This window comes from Lactuca sativa, chromosome 3 (assembly GCF_002870075.4).
Source record: "Lactuca sativa cultivar Salinas chromosome 3, Lsat_Salinas_v11, whole genome shotgun sequence".
Lineage (NCBI taxonomy): Eukaryota > Viridiplantae > Streptophyta > Magnoliopsida > Asterales > Asteraceae > Lactuca > Lactuca sativa.
This window is the reverse complement of record NC_056625.2, coordinates 245148689-245162760: the sequence shown is the minus strand read 5'-3', so window position 1 is coordinate 245162760 and position 14072 is coordinate 245148689. Positions and strand designations below refer to the sequence as shown.

Here is a 14072-nt window from a genome sequence, read left to right as displayed (position 1 = left end):
AAGTGATGTTTGATAAAGGTTGCATCTTTGTCTTCTTCAATCTGAAATACACATTTGGGGCTTGAATGTAGTGTTTTTTATGCTTTGACATGGTTTAACATTGTTCAGTAAAGTTAGTTATAAGAGCTATTATTGAGTATATTATGAACTACGTGATAGGTGTATGTAGTCAAGATGAGATTTGTTCCTCTTATTCGTTGAGAGTTAGACATTTAAGGCCTAACTAAAAGTTGAACACCATATGAGATTGATTGTGATCTATATATCATGTTCAACATGATGTTTGAGACAAACGAATAACTAATACCATACCTTTAGCAAAAATTGTAGCTTTGAGCTCCTGGAATTAGTTGTTCATGAAATGTCACCCCTTCGTGTGTTGTTAGGGGCAACAACCCGTTGCTAGATGCCAATTACTGTCTATGTCAATTTGTAATGAATCTTGTACAAGTAGGAGATTGTTGGATCTATATGCTCAAGAATTTTTTATTGAATGATATTTCTAATAACATATGATCCTATAGAGTCGCACATTTATCAAGTTGGCAAATTTTGAATGTTTATTATTAATATGATTATTAATAAATAAAACCAACTCTTGTATTTAATTAGGGAACAATTATTGTTTTGTAAAAAATGATAAGTAAAGAGAGTATAACTAGTTATTGTATTATATAGTATGATTTAATAAGTCATGTATAATGTTTTGGACACATTGGTTAACTTTAGACTTAACTAGTTTGCTGGTATAATTGGTTGGAAAAACTTAGACAAATTTTTTTCTCATCCTTTGACCTTAAAACCGTAACTTTTTACAAGCATGGGAGATTGCTTGTCAACCTCCCTCATTTGCTCTCCATGCTTACTTTTGTAGCTATTACTTTATTGTGTAATAAGGTGTAGGATTTTCTTTTGCATGCAACTATTTAAAAAGGAGTAATTCTTGCAAAAAGACACACTATTTCCCTTAAAAAAGAGAAAGCCATAACTTTCTTCTCCTATCTTCTCTTGCTTTTCTTTTGAAGTTTGTTGAAAGTGATGGTATTCATGAGCGTTTCTCCTTTAGTGATTATTTGAGATAAGTACTTAAAGGCTTAAGAAATCACTTTATACAAGATGGGAACTAGGATTCCATGTGTCTTGCTCTATATGGTGGATACACTGTAGATAAACTCTTTCTTGAGTTTTAAATTATCTTCATCAACTCCCCAATTCCAAGTGGGATCAAAGGATTCAAAAGGTAATCTCCTTAACTTCCTATGGTTGTTATTATCTTTATAATTCATGTATTTGGATCTTTTGGTGGTTTTGTTAAAATGATATAAAATAAACTAATTATTTTAAAAGTCTTCATTTTGCCGCTTAAATTGTTTTTTATAAAAAAAGATCGTTTTTAGCTTATGAAAACCCATCACAAACTCCAAAAACATCAACTCATGGGGACCAAGACCACTATCTAACACCAAATATAAAAATAGGAAGGAATAAAATGTGGAAGCTTTTCACTTATAGAAGGTCCAGAAGAAGCTTAAGTGGTTGAATCTTCCTTGAATCAAGCTTCTAAGCACTTACAATGATGTTTCATCACCTTTACGCTTAACCAAAAACAAAAAACAAGCTCAAGAACATAAGATATGGAGTCTAGGTGTTGCCAATGAATGTTCTCTAAAGATGGGGACCAAGAGAATGAAAAAACCCTAGAGATTAGTGCTCTTAAACAGGCCCAATCCCAAGGCTTCTAAGGTTTGGCCTATCAATACAAGCGCGCCACACATGTTACTTAAGTTCTGTCGCACCTGCTATGTGACAAGTGCGTCACCCCCTTAAGCGGCACGTCGCGCTGAACAAGAAACCCCAATTTTCAAAAACCAAAATACTTAAGAAATAAAAATCCATACCGGTAAACCGAGTGTTAAAAAAGTAAACAAAATACTAACAATAAACATGGACCAAACACTAGTATAAACACTTGGAGTAGATACTTGGAAAACACAAGTAAACAATAACTATGAAAAAAAGGTCATACTCATAGGACTAAAAGCACAAACTACGATCATCCCGAAAGGACACAAGATCAAACAAAGGTTAAACACAAAAACTACTCATATACTACTCTACTGTCAGGATCTTATGTCTCCACGCCCTCATATATGAGGTTATATCATTAGTAAGACCGAATAACTTCAAGTTTAACATCTAACTATATATCCACTTCCTTCTTGGGCGCCCCATCCTCCTCACCCATCTACAATAATCGTATTCACCCTCCTAAGTACACCATCTAGTTGTTTCCTAAGAACATGTACAAACCACTATAATTTTCATTCCTTAATTTCTTGTTGATTACCACCACTCCTAGCGGGTTTCTAGTAGTCGAGTTTGTAACACGGTCTAATCAGGTTCTACCACAAATCCACCACCACACATCTCATTATTGTGTCTTCCATCTTCTTCTCTCGCACTTTCTTAGTTGGCTAATAATTCAGATCCATAAACATAGTTGTCCTTACAACCACCAAGTAACATGTGGTACCAGTTAGTTAATAAGAAGAATATTTTTGCAAATATACAATTGATATTAACTTGTATATTTTTACAACAAAAACCTTATTTTTTGTTGATTACAACAATATCTTTGAGATTTTGGATATTTTTTCTTCATTGATTTGATAGAATGAATCATGATTTTGATACAATTTTAATTTAATTACAATGAGAGTATGTTTAAAATTATCTCTACTATTTATACACAAGACAAAATAGATTTTCCATAAAATCCTCGAGGTCACCAATATCTACAAAAAAAAAACTCATGTAAACTCTCTAAAACCATTATAGATTTCAAATTTATTAAATGAAAGCAAGTCCATCTAAATTCTTTTATATACACACTAGGTGTAAAACCTGTATAATACACGAGTTGATTAAAAAAGATTATATACCAAAGTGTAAACAATAAATATTTTTTAAAATAAAATTTTGAAATAAAGAATGAAAAACATATTAATTGCAATTTATTATCACATTTATTATATTTAATACTTTACATATATAAGTATAAGTATTATGTGGTTTTAATTTAAAATTTAAAAAAATCTAGAAATTGACACGTGAATATTATTTTATTTTAAAAATATCAAAAAATGACAAGTATCATAACTTATGAGAGATTGACATTTGGCAAAATTGATTTTGATTTATTATAGTAGATTATAGTAGATTTTTTTTAGAATTACAAAATTTTATTAAAAACCTAACAAGGCATTAAAAACTAAAAAAAATATTGTTAAAAAATTATTTATTTTAAATTTTTATACACTAGGTGTGAGACCCGTGTATTACACTGGTTGATTTAAAAAAAATAAAACATTAAAGTAAAGTGTAAACACAAAATATTTTTTTTAATGTACAACTTTAAAATAAGAAAGGATTAAACGTATTTATTGTAATTTAATATCATATATATGATATTTAATACTTTACATATATATGATTTTAATTTTAAAAAGGGAGCTGATATATCCACGGATTTTTTTAATACTTCCACTAATTTTTAAGGAAATTGACATTTATGCCCCTCCTTAAAGGTAAAACGCATGAGCACAGTGTTGCTTCTTTGGTAGTGCCATCTTCAGCCAGTTTTGTGTCTATTTCATTTGTCACCTGAGCTTAAACTCCACGCGATAGTAACAACCGGTGAAACCCCTTTCAAGAAAAACAAAAACCTCACATTCCGGCAAGAAAGTCAAAGCCACCAACAAAATTCCTGCCAGCGAGAAAATCAGTCTGTGTGTACTCAGACTCGGTTCTCCCGAACTTAGCCAGCTTTGAGAAAAATGATCCTTCATCTTTCAAAAGTCTGCACAGAGAAATAAACTATCATAAAGTTAGATTTGTGAGAATGCTATAATGGTGCATTTTTTCTTGATTTTGACGATTTTATTTTACCCACCTGCAACAGCTTTTGGTATGTTCTCTGTAACGGTGTTTTTTTTCATCTGGAAATAGCTTTGAAACTAAAAATAGCTTTATATATGGCCACTAAAAATAGCTATATTTTACCCACCTGCAAGTGCTTTTAGTTAAGCCTAGGGATGAGTAGTTTGTTCCAAATCCTGATCCCGTACCGGAACCGGTACCGAACCGTACCGAATTAAAAAATACGGGACGGTACTTGGTACTCGAAATACATGAAATTCAGGAATCGGTACCGCAGGTACCGGTACTAGTACCGAGTACCGGTACCATTCCCGGTACCGGTACCGGTGACGTAATTCGGTTCGGTACTCGGGATTAACTTTCGATCAAATTTGGTATTCCGGAAATCGGGAACGGGACGGGTCGGTACCGGTTCCATCCCACGCTCATCCCTAGTTAAGCCCACCACCATATATGATGATTGAGATAGAGAATTGAAATTGCAGATCCAAACATCAAACTCTAGCAATTGATCATCATCTTTGGTAATTAGTCAATTAGAGGTTGTGAATGTGTTCTTCCAGTAAGCATTGCCTTCTCCGGCGATCCTGGTTTTTCTCCGGAAACTTTCTGGTTCGTGCTTAGAGTGTTCCGACTACTTCCTATGTAATCTTGATGGTTCCGTGGTTTTGACAACGATATTGTGTTGACCGGCAAAAAAAGGGGGTAAAAAATAGGCAGGACAGTCTCGGGTGCACAGTCACCAAAAGGGAGCAAATCAAGTAAAAGTAGAAGTTGGATTTCAAAGAAACTGAGTTACATCAAGTAAGAGACTTCGACGAGAGGGAAGACATATCACAGATGAGAGTAAGGGAAGGAAGGAAGGGAGTTAAGTGGGTAGGCCATGGGGTCCATCTTATTTATATAAAGCAAGGGCATAGTTGTTAATTTACGTAAAGAATTTGTGAAAGTATAAAAAAGCTTCGTGGATTTATCAGCAGCTCCCTTTTAAAAATTGAAACAAATCAAAATTTGACAAACTGATAATATATATTTCAAAAATGACAAACTAAAAATTTATGAGAAATTGAAACGTCAAAAATGACAAACTAAAAATTTATGAGAAATTGAAACGTCAAAAATGACAAACTAAAAATTTATGAGAAATTGAAACGTGTAAAAAAAACTAAAGAGGATCGGAGTGAAAGATTTGAGCGGAGGATGATTAGGGGTACAATGTCCGATGAGCAATTGAGCACACATTCTATTTCTATCTTGTAAGATGAGGAACCTCAAGAAATCCCGAGACGGAGATGCAGATGATTCGTCTTCAATCAATCGTTTACCAGATGAAATTATCCTCCAAATAATAAACAAAATTATCGATTTTAAAAGCCTCTGCGTTTGTTATCTCGTTTCCAGACGTTTCTCCTCGATTGTACTTCAAGTCGATGCCATTTCCTTCACAGCTCCTTGCATATACCTTAATATTCCCGATAAGAACGCCGTCAGTGATATCTCCCCAAGTGGGTCGTTTCCGCCATTAATTTCTTCGTTTTACGGTGAGTCCTTTCTATCTGCCAATAGGTTTTTTAGAAACTTCAAAGGAGTGAAGTCCTTATGTATCGAACTTCCGTCATCCAGTCACAGAGCTATTGGTAATCGTTTTGTGTTCAAGTGGAAAGTTAAGTTCAGTAACAGAGTCGAATCGTTTATATTCCTGTCACAGGATTCAGTTTGTGATAAGGATGGATTCTATCTTAATGGAAATGGGGAGGAAGAAGAAGAAGACAACGAGTTATTCAGTGATTCATTTAAGCAAAAACGTCAAGTTTCTTTTGAATGTCTGATGGATGTGCTTGCGTGGCATTTGATGTTGTTGTACTTGGTTAATGATCTACCAATGTTGGAAGAAGTTTCCATTACTGATTCAGGGAGAAGAGGGAGGCTTTCTCTGAGTGGGAAAAAACTCAATGAGGTGAAGGAATGGGTACATTCAGCTTCGGAAACTGAATTAGATCGTGTAGAGATTCCTGATATGGTGAGTAAGTGTTACATTCCTGTTTTGAAATTGCCAGTTTCAGGGTACGTGATGAGGGGGGTATTTATTACGATAATGGAAGTGAAAGATCTCCAAGGTGAAAATAATGGTCTGATGAACAATGAAGATGGTTTTGAAGATAAAGAAGAAGCTGCATATACCGAAGCTGTTATGGAGATTTTGAAGAATCATAAGGGCAATTTATCCAGGTTGCGTTAGCATGAATCAGGTGCGTACTATGAACCTCAAAACACTTGAGCAATGTTGTTTATAAGTTGTATATCTTAATCAATTATTTCTACCATAGTTTTATTCTTGAAATGACAAATCAATTATTTAGATTTGAAATTAATCATGAAACATAAAGCTATAAAATATGTCGCAAATTTATCTGATCGCTTACTTTGTCACATGTGTAACCGAGAATGCCCACACATTTTTTTTTCACCTACAAAAGATAAAAACTTTGAATTTAGATGAAAAAGTGAAGCACTCATAAAGAAATGTGATATTAACTTTCGATTCGTATATGCTTCATACCATGAACCATTTAGCAGGAATCATTTTAGTGTTCATGTAAAATGCATAATATAAAACTAGCATCTCGACTTTTGGAAATATGGTAATTTAATTGAGAAATCATTTCTTGGAAGCTATTCATAAAGTTGTTAGATTTAGAGAGTAACTTTTGTTTAAGAATAGTTTAGAAGCCTAAAAGTAAGAAACGGATGTCTAGATAACATGCTAAAAAGCAAGGGTTAATGACATATATATGTGTAAACATGTATGTCCTTTCATGTACATGACTGATCATTAGCCTCTTAAGGTCAATATTACTGATTAAATAGTATAGAATTTAAGAAGCTAAGGGTGCGTTTCTTGTGGAAAGTTATCCAATTTTGCATGAAAATTTTCAAATGAAATTGAAAATTTTGAAAGCATGTTTGGTTGATTCAACTTTCAAAAAATTTCCAATAATTTTTTTTTTCAAACTATAATTAGTAAAGTGATTTCTAAAAGTTTTCCAAAAGTTTCTAAATTTCTAAATAGAAAATGAAACTCCATCGGTTTTTTAACTAAACATGTTTTTAAAAATTTTCATTGAAAGTTGAAAATGAAAACTCAAAGTACATGGCCAATTACTTGGACTCAGCCTCTTGCTCTTGCGCTTGCTCTTACACTTACACTTACCGAGGCGACTTAAGGCAACTCGGTCAAAATCAGTCAAACTCGGACTAACTCGGTCACAATCACTCAAACTTGGACAAACTCTGTCAAATAATCAAAATTGACTTAAAAAGAGAAAAAAAATCAAGAATTTCAAGATTAATATGTATACTTTATACTTTATTTAGCATGCTAACCCTAGAACTCAAGTAAGGTGTTGGATTAACGAATTGTATGTGCTTTCCTCTCTCTCATTCGCATCTTCAAGTTTTCATGATTGAAATGCTTACTTTTTTTGAACTAATTTAACATTTAAACATGTATATTTTTATTTATATTTCACATACTTTGTTATGAATTTTAATAAAATTTTGATTTTTTATATATAATTTCCCCAAAATTAATTTCTTTTGTAAAATAGCATATCCGAGTAGTCGAGTACTCCCCGCCTAGGTAGAGTATTCGGTGCTCCCCCGACTGAACGAGTACTGAATAGCAAGTTATGCAACATTGATTTTCGAAAAACATTTTATAGAAAATGAAAATAGTTTTCCACAACCAAACACACCTTAAGGTATGCAATAAAAATGAAAATGACTAGTCGACATAAAAGGTTACCCATATATGTCACTAACCCAAAAGTACAGTTGGTTGGCTTATTTGTGATTTTACATGAATGACATCTTATTTGGTAATAATTCATGTTATGTGTATAATGTTTATAACTCATGTTTTGTGTTTTATGACATGTATTTGCAGTTTCTAAGCAATTTCAAGTAACAACTAACAAGGAAAATATGAGGTAGATTGCTAGATATTAATGGAAAGAAAATAGAACAAACCTTTGAAACAACTATTGAGATGAGGTCACTTTTAAAGTGGATATATCCTAGAAAGGTAGCTAACATGTTTTGGTATGTAATAGCATGATTATCTAACATTTGAAATTTTCATCAACTAGAATTTTTTCAATTTCTCGCTATCAATGATCATTTTAAAAGTATATGAGCGGATATCGTCTATTTTTTTTTGTCTAATCTAAATTTCTATATTAAATCGTAAGCAATCCTCCTTAATAAATGAATGTTTTTTTTGCCACGTCCTCTTCTCCTTCATTTGGACACATGATATTTTCTAAAATTTTTAAATTATCTATTTTCCACTTGTCATTTTATTGTAATTTTTATTTTATTAAATTAAAATTCCACATTTAATATGTAAGATAATATATATGTAAGGTATTTATTAAAAATGATTTATATATCTAATGTATTCAATGTATTAAAGTCTCATTAATTTTAATAATTTAAATTTTTTCTCATTTTTCTTATAAATTCAAACTTCTTAAATTGTTAAAATTTTATATTTAATTTTTTTAAATAAACTCATGTAATACATGGGTCTCACACCTAGTTACAATATATTTTAAATTTTTTATCCAATAAAAAAGAATGTGAAATAAAATTTCCAAAAACATATTAAATTTTGTATAAAGTTTTAAATAAATAGGATATAATAATGAAATTTGATATTTTATATTTTGATTATATAGATGTAGTGTTATAATATGTTTATTTATTATATATAAATAATTAAGTTCAAATATTTTCATCAAAATGAATACATTTTGGTAAATGTATATTTGTATATAGCAAACGTTTATGAACTTTTTCATATATAAGAATCTTTTCAATAAGCAAATAATCCGTCTAAATTAAAAATAGTTAAATATCTTATAAATTAGGTGTTAATCTATATCAACAAAAATAACACTTGACTAAAATTAGATCAGACAAACGAGTTATGGTGGGTTAAAACATTAAATAGTTTGGGAGAGTTGATATGTTTAATTATCCTGCCATGTCAACCGGTTTATTCTCGTGTCGATTTGGTGTCGTGCTAGGGTTTAAGCTCAGACCTTGTAAATGTGCATGTCGTGTCGGATTGAAACACTAAAAGTGCGCTTGGTTTTGTGGAAAAAATTCTAGTTGATGAAAATTTCAAATGAAAATAAAAATTTGAAAACGTGTTTGGTTGATTGAGTTTTCAAAATATTTCCAAGAAATTGAAAATTTTATGTTTTTAAAGTTGTATGTAAATTATAAATGTGATTTTTGTAATTTTTCAAAGTTTTCTAAATTTCTAAAACGGAAAATTGAAACTCTGCCCAATTCACCCAAGAATGATTTTTAAAATTTTCATTGAAAATTGAAAATGAAAACTCAATTTTATTTTTTGAAAATATTTTTTAGAAAAACAAAAATAATTTTCCAAAAAAAAAGCACCTTAAACAAGTTCAACACCCAATCACCACCCACCACGTCATTATTTGAAGCTCACGTAAGAGCATGTTTGATTCACATAATTCCTAAAGAATTAGAAACTAAAATCAAGAGGAAAATGTGTTTTACTTATCAAATGAATGGAATTAGATTTCCATAATAACAATTTCATTCCTTATTTGAAATATTTCCAATTCTTCCATCGTCTAACAAGATTCTAAATTCAATTCCTTATCTTTTGTTTTAAATTACACAACTGTCATCTTATTATCTATGTCTATATCTATGCTAGACATAAAAAAGTCATCTCTTTGATTTTCATATCTTTTCTACGATTACATTCTTATTGGTTATATATTTCTTCATTCGCATTTTCCACATGATTACATCTATCGATTGTTGTTGTTGTGCCACCGTATTTTGTGTGATTCGTCATTGTTCTTGTTATTTGTTGTATCGTCTCCATTTACAAGTAAGCCTCTCGAATCCTCCTATTTTTCTGCAAGCAACATTGTTTTACTATTGATTTATACAATTTTTGTATGCTCTTTCATCTTTGCTTGATAGACAATAACATAATATATGTATATCAGTGCTATTGTATTTCATCTATAGTTTTTTTGGATAATGTATCAAGATTTCTCTATACATGTATAGGACTTGTAAATTTTTTGGCTTAGATGTATTGTTGGGATGTGAAATCTATGTACACCAAGTGTTTCTGCTTTTGCCTCTATGATAATTTTTTATTTGTCTATGTGAATTTTTGGTGTTCATTCTTTTTAAAACTTATGCTTGTATACTCGGAAAAAATGAGACAAAAAATACATAACTTATTCTAAATGCCATAATCAATAACTACTTTGTCTTTACTAAGTCTATGCGTAGAGTTCAATTAAAAAAGTGTTGTAATTTTATAAAACTTCGTTATGTTTATTAAAAAATATAAGGTACAAAAAATCACTAAAAAGGGTATTTTTGTCATATTACAAAAACCATTTTCAAATTCCTTTGGGAAATCAACAAACCAAACAGAAAACAAATTTCATTCCATGTCAACCAAACACATTTAAGTTTCTAGTACATTCAGATTCCAATTCCTCCATATTCCAATTCTTTTGATATATTTCATTCGTTTCAAAAACATTATACGAAACAAACACAACCTAACAATTTGCCTTTATTCTTTCTTTTCCTCTATGGGTTGGTTGTTCAAGTCTTATGCATTGGACACGGGGGCACCTTGTTTCTGTCTCATGTTGTATTTTGGTTAGTGTAACATTTGTGTTTTCCTCTAGACATTAATAAGGTGATGTAATAGTTAGGGTTAACAATTGTAGAGATTTGTGGATTATAAGCTAGTAGAATAATAGATGTTTGTAAAGTCTATATTATTTCTGTTTATGCTTGTGTACTTTATTAACTCTGACATCCCAGGTTTTTAAATATAAATAAAATACATTTATTCGGAAATGTTTTGATAATATTATTATCATTTTTTTAGAAGAATTTCCGTAATATTATCTTTTTTGAAAATGGATATTCTAATTTTAAATAAGCATAAATAAATCTGTTTTTTGTTTGTTTGTTTGTTTGTTTTTTTTTTTTTGCCGTAAAATTAAGGATGTCACAGTTAAAGGGAATGTGACAATACTTGTCTTTTAATGTTTGTCATATGTGGTATTATATATCATGTTTACCAAACTCAATTAAGGGAATGTGACAATACTTGTCTTTTAATGTTTGTCATCATGTGGTATTATATATCATGTTTACCAAACTCAATTACCCATTTGACCATTATTATTGAGCTTTATGGATTAAGTAGTATTTGTCGATTAGGTTGATCAATTGGTACTTGAATATGATGTGCATGAAAGTAGCATTTAAGATGTCTTGTTACTTGAACCATAACCAAAGCTAGCTTCCCCATTCGAGGATCCTTTATCTCTTTTCTTGATCAGTTAATACCTAAACAAGATGTGTAAAAAATTATTTTCTTCAACATTTTCTAATGAATAAAATCCTTATTCTAAGACACGCATGTTATCTTTTTTAACCATCAACGTTAATTGTTAATCAATTCAGGTTATTTCCCTTTTCTCACTAAAAGTTGATTAAAGTTTTCCAAAAATTTAAGATAACCACATGCAACCAGATGAAACAATGTTTTATTTTTCGGATTTATTTTATGTGATATCTTTGATTTTGATTTTTTTTTTTTTGAAATTTTTGTGATCTAGTTTGTACGTATATGAGCAAACAAGGAGTTCACAACCAAGCCTACGATTGATGCCCTATCAAGATTTATGTTTATCGTTCCATAGATGAATATGCTATCATGCACTCAAGCAATCGGGCGAGTGAGGAATTGTTAATTCCTAATAACACTATCCATAATAACCATTGACTAATGGTTGGAGTAAACTGGAAGGGACTCAAGACGATAAGGCCTCATGTTTCAAGTTTCATAAACATACATAGCAAAATATAGCAATCAAGTTTCATACAAATCAATTTAAATACAACGAACAATAAATAGTTTTTCGGACATGCTTTTCCACCCCAATACATAAAAACCGTAAATAGGGGGAGTCATGAATACTCACAATGCCTTGAGGTAATGCAAATGGTGCCTTGACCTATGCTTCACTTGTACCACTATCGGTTCCTACAACGATGTTACACTAATGAGTCTCTAATCGAAATTTAATACTAGTATACATACTACCACCATAGAATTATGCTAATATTGTGTTAAAATTTAATATTGTTAAGTTACAAAAAAAATTCTGTGAAATTGAGATTTCTATGAATTAATTTGTTGTATAACAAATTCAAATGGAAATTCTCATTATTGAAATGTTAAAATTTAACATTTTAGGAGGTGTTCGAATGATTAAATATTCAAAAACTAAATTAATTTAGTTCTAAAATTTCTTTGTATTTCAGTTTCAACTAAAGTCAAAGATGTTAAGATATATTTTCTGGAATTTTTTATTTGTTTAACTATATTTCACCATTTTAATTCCTTGAATAATCAAAAAATCAGGGAAAATTAGTAAACAATCATGAAAAACCCTTATAAATTTTGTGTAACTGTTTTGTAGTGTACATAATTTGGGAAAATTATAGAAATTCATTTTTGAATAGTAAATACCTATTTTTTGAATTTAAGTGTGTTTAATACTAAGAAAACAAAAATAAATAGTAAATAGTTAAGATAAATCCTTCAAATTTTTATTTATAGTTATAATGTAATAAAAGATTTCTTGGTAAATTGTTATGAATTTTGGATAAGTTTAACTATTTTTCACTTATTTAACTCTTTTAATATACATTAAATCTTAGAAACATAGTAAAATGTTATGGAAAATTCATCAAATTTTTGTGTGAATGTTATATAATCTATAGAAGCTTCGAAAAATAATAAATGTGATTTTTATAACTGGGAACCCAATTTTTGTTATTTATTTGTGCTTAATAAAAATAAAATAAAAAGTAATGGTTAATAGTAATAACAATTTCTCAAACTTCATGGAGGACGTTGGTTTATTGTATAGGTCATTCATGCATTTTTCCATAATTTGTTTACTAGTGTAAGTTCTTTATATGCTTTAACACTCTATTTTCTTATTATTTTTATGTAAAAATAAAGAAAATATATTTGGAGCTGAAGTTTCCAGAATGCATCTTAATACGATTTAATAACAGTGAAAAATCATTTTCTTATTTTGGATGTCGAGAAACATGCCTAAAGGCTCAATATATTATAGAGAAAAACTTGGTTCTTGTGATTTTAGTAAAGGTTATTGATGTCACTTTGAGAATTTTTTGCAACATGTTTTAAAGACTTTTGAATCAATATTTTTTTCCCTCTGAATATATTATGTTAAGTGCTAAAATTAATTTTTTTTCTAGATTTTTAGTGAGGAATAAGTCCTTTGAATATGCAACACAAAACTAATATTCATAAGGAAAGTGTTGTTGGAGCAACAGTTTTGTAAAAAGTATTAACAATCGAAATCCTAATGTTTTGTAGTGAGACCACTTGGTTTGGAAAGCTAACTCATATTATTATAATTCAGAAAAAGAATCTTGACTTTTGGTTAAAAAAATGAGTGAGATATAGCAGTTCAAAGTCAGGTAAATAAATCTGACAGATTGCATGCATGGTGATAGGTTAGAAAAGTGAGTTTTCATCCTTACTTTGAATAAATCCTTTGAAATATTTTAAAGATATCATGATAAATTTATGTTTTAGTCATGTTTCCAGATATCAATAGATTAAAACTTATCAAAATGCATACATGCATTCATGAAAAAAATTTATGTTTCTCAAAATCTCTTAACTTGAGTTTGATGTTTGAATCCTTAAAATCGATTTTTGCAGTAAGGTCATGAACAGGCAACCTTGTTTATCATACATGCATGGTGTTAAAACACATCCATGATGTTATAAAAACCATTTTAACCAAAAGAAAACAAGTTTGAAGAAGATAAAGAAGCAAAAGTAGGTGTTTTAAGTAATATGCACATTCATGGCTTATACCATTATCTTAACATAGGTTTGATCATTGTTTTTCTCCATTTCTAATACATACAACATGTGATGGTGAAAATATACAAACATTAAGATAGAAAAGAAGATTCTATCCATGTAG

At 30.1% G+C, this 14072-nt stretch overlaps 1 protein-coding gene across 4 annotated transcripts; it reads left to right on the top strand.

Annotated features, from left to right (window-relative positions):
- Nucleotides 1-5112: 5112 nt before the first annotated feature.
- Nucleotides 5113-12117, top strand: LOC111889153 (F-box protein At5g46170). 4 transcript variants are annotated; one of them, XM_042900375.2, is made up of 2 exons: nucleotides 5113-5896; nucleotides 5997-10171. In XM_042900375.2, the coding sequence occupies exons 1-2, from the start codon at nucleotides 5201-5203 to the stop codon at nucleotides 6009-6011; spliced, it is 711 nt and encodes a 236-aa protein (XP_042756309.1). In that variant the 5' UTR covers nucleotides 5113-5200; the 3' UTR covers nucleotides 6012-10171. The 4 variants fall into 4 exon arrangements, with proteins under 4 accessions (XP_042756309.1, XP_023741062.1, XP_023741063.1 ...); XM_023885294.3 differs by adding an exon at nucleotides 11652-12117 and having other exon boundaries at nucleotides 5114-6188; XM_023885295.2 differs by adding an exon at nucleotides 10626-10816 and having other exon boundaries at nucleotides 5114-6188.
- The last annotated feature ends 1955 nt before the right edge of the window (nucleotides 12118-14072 follow it).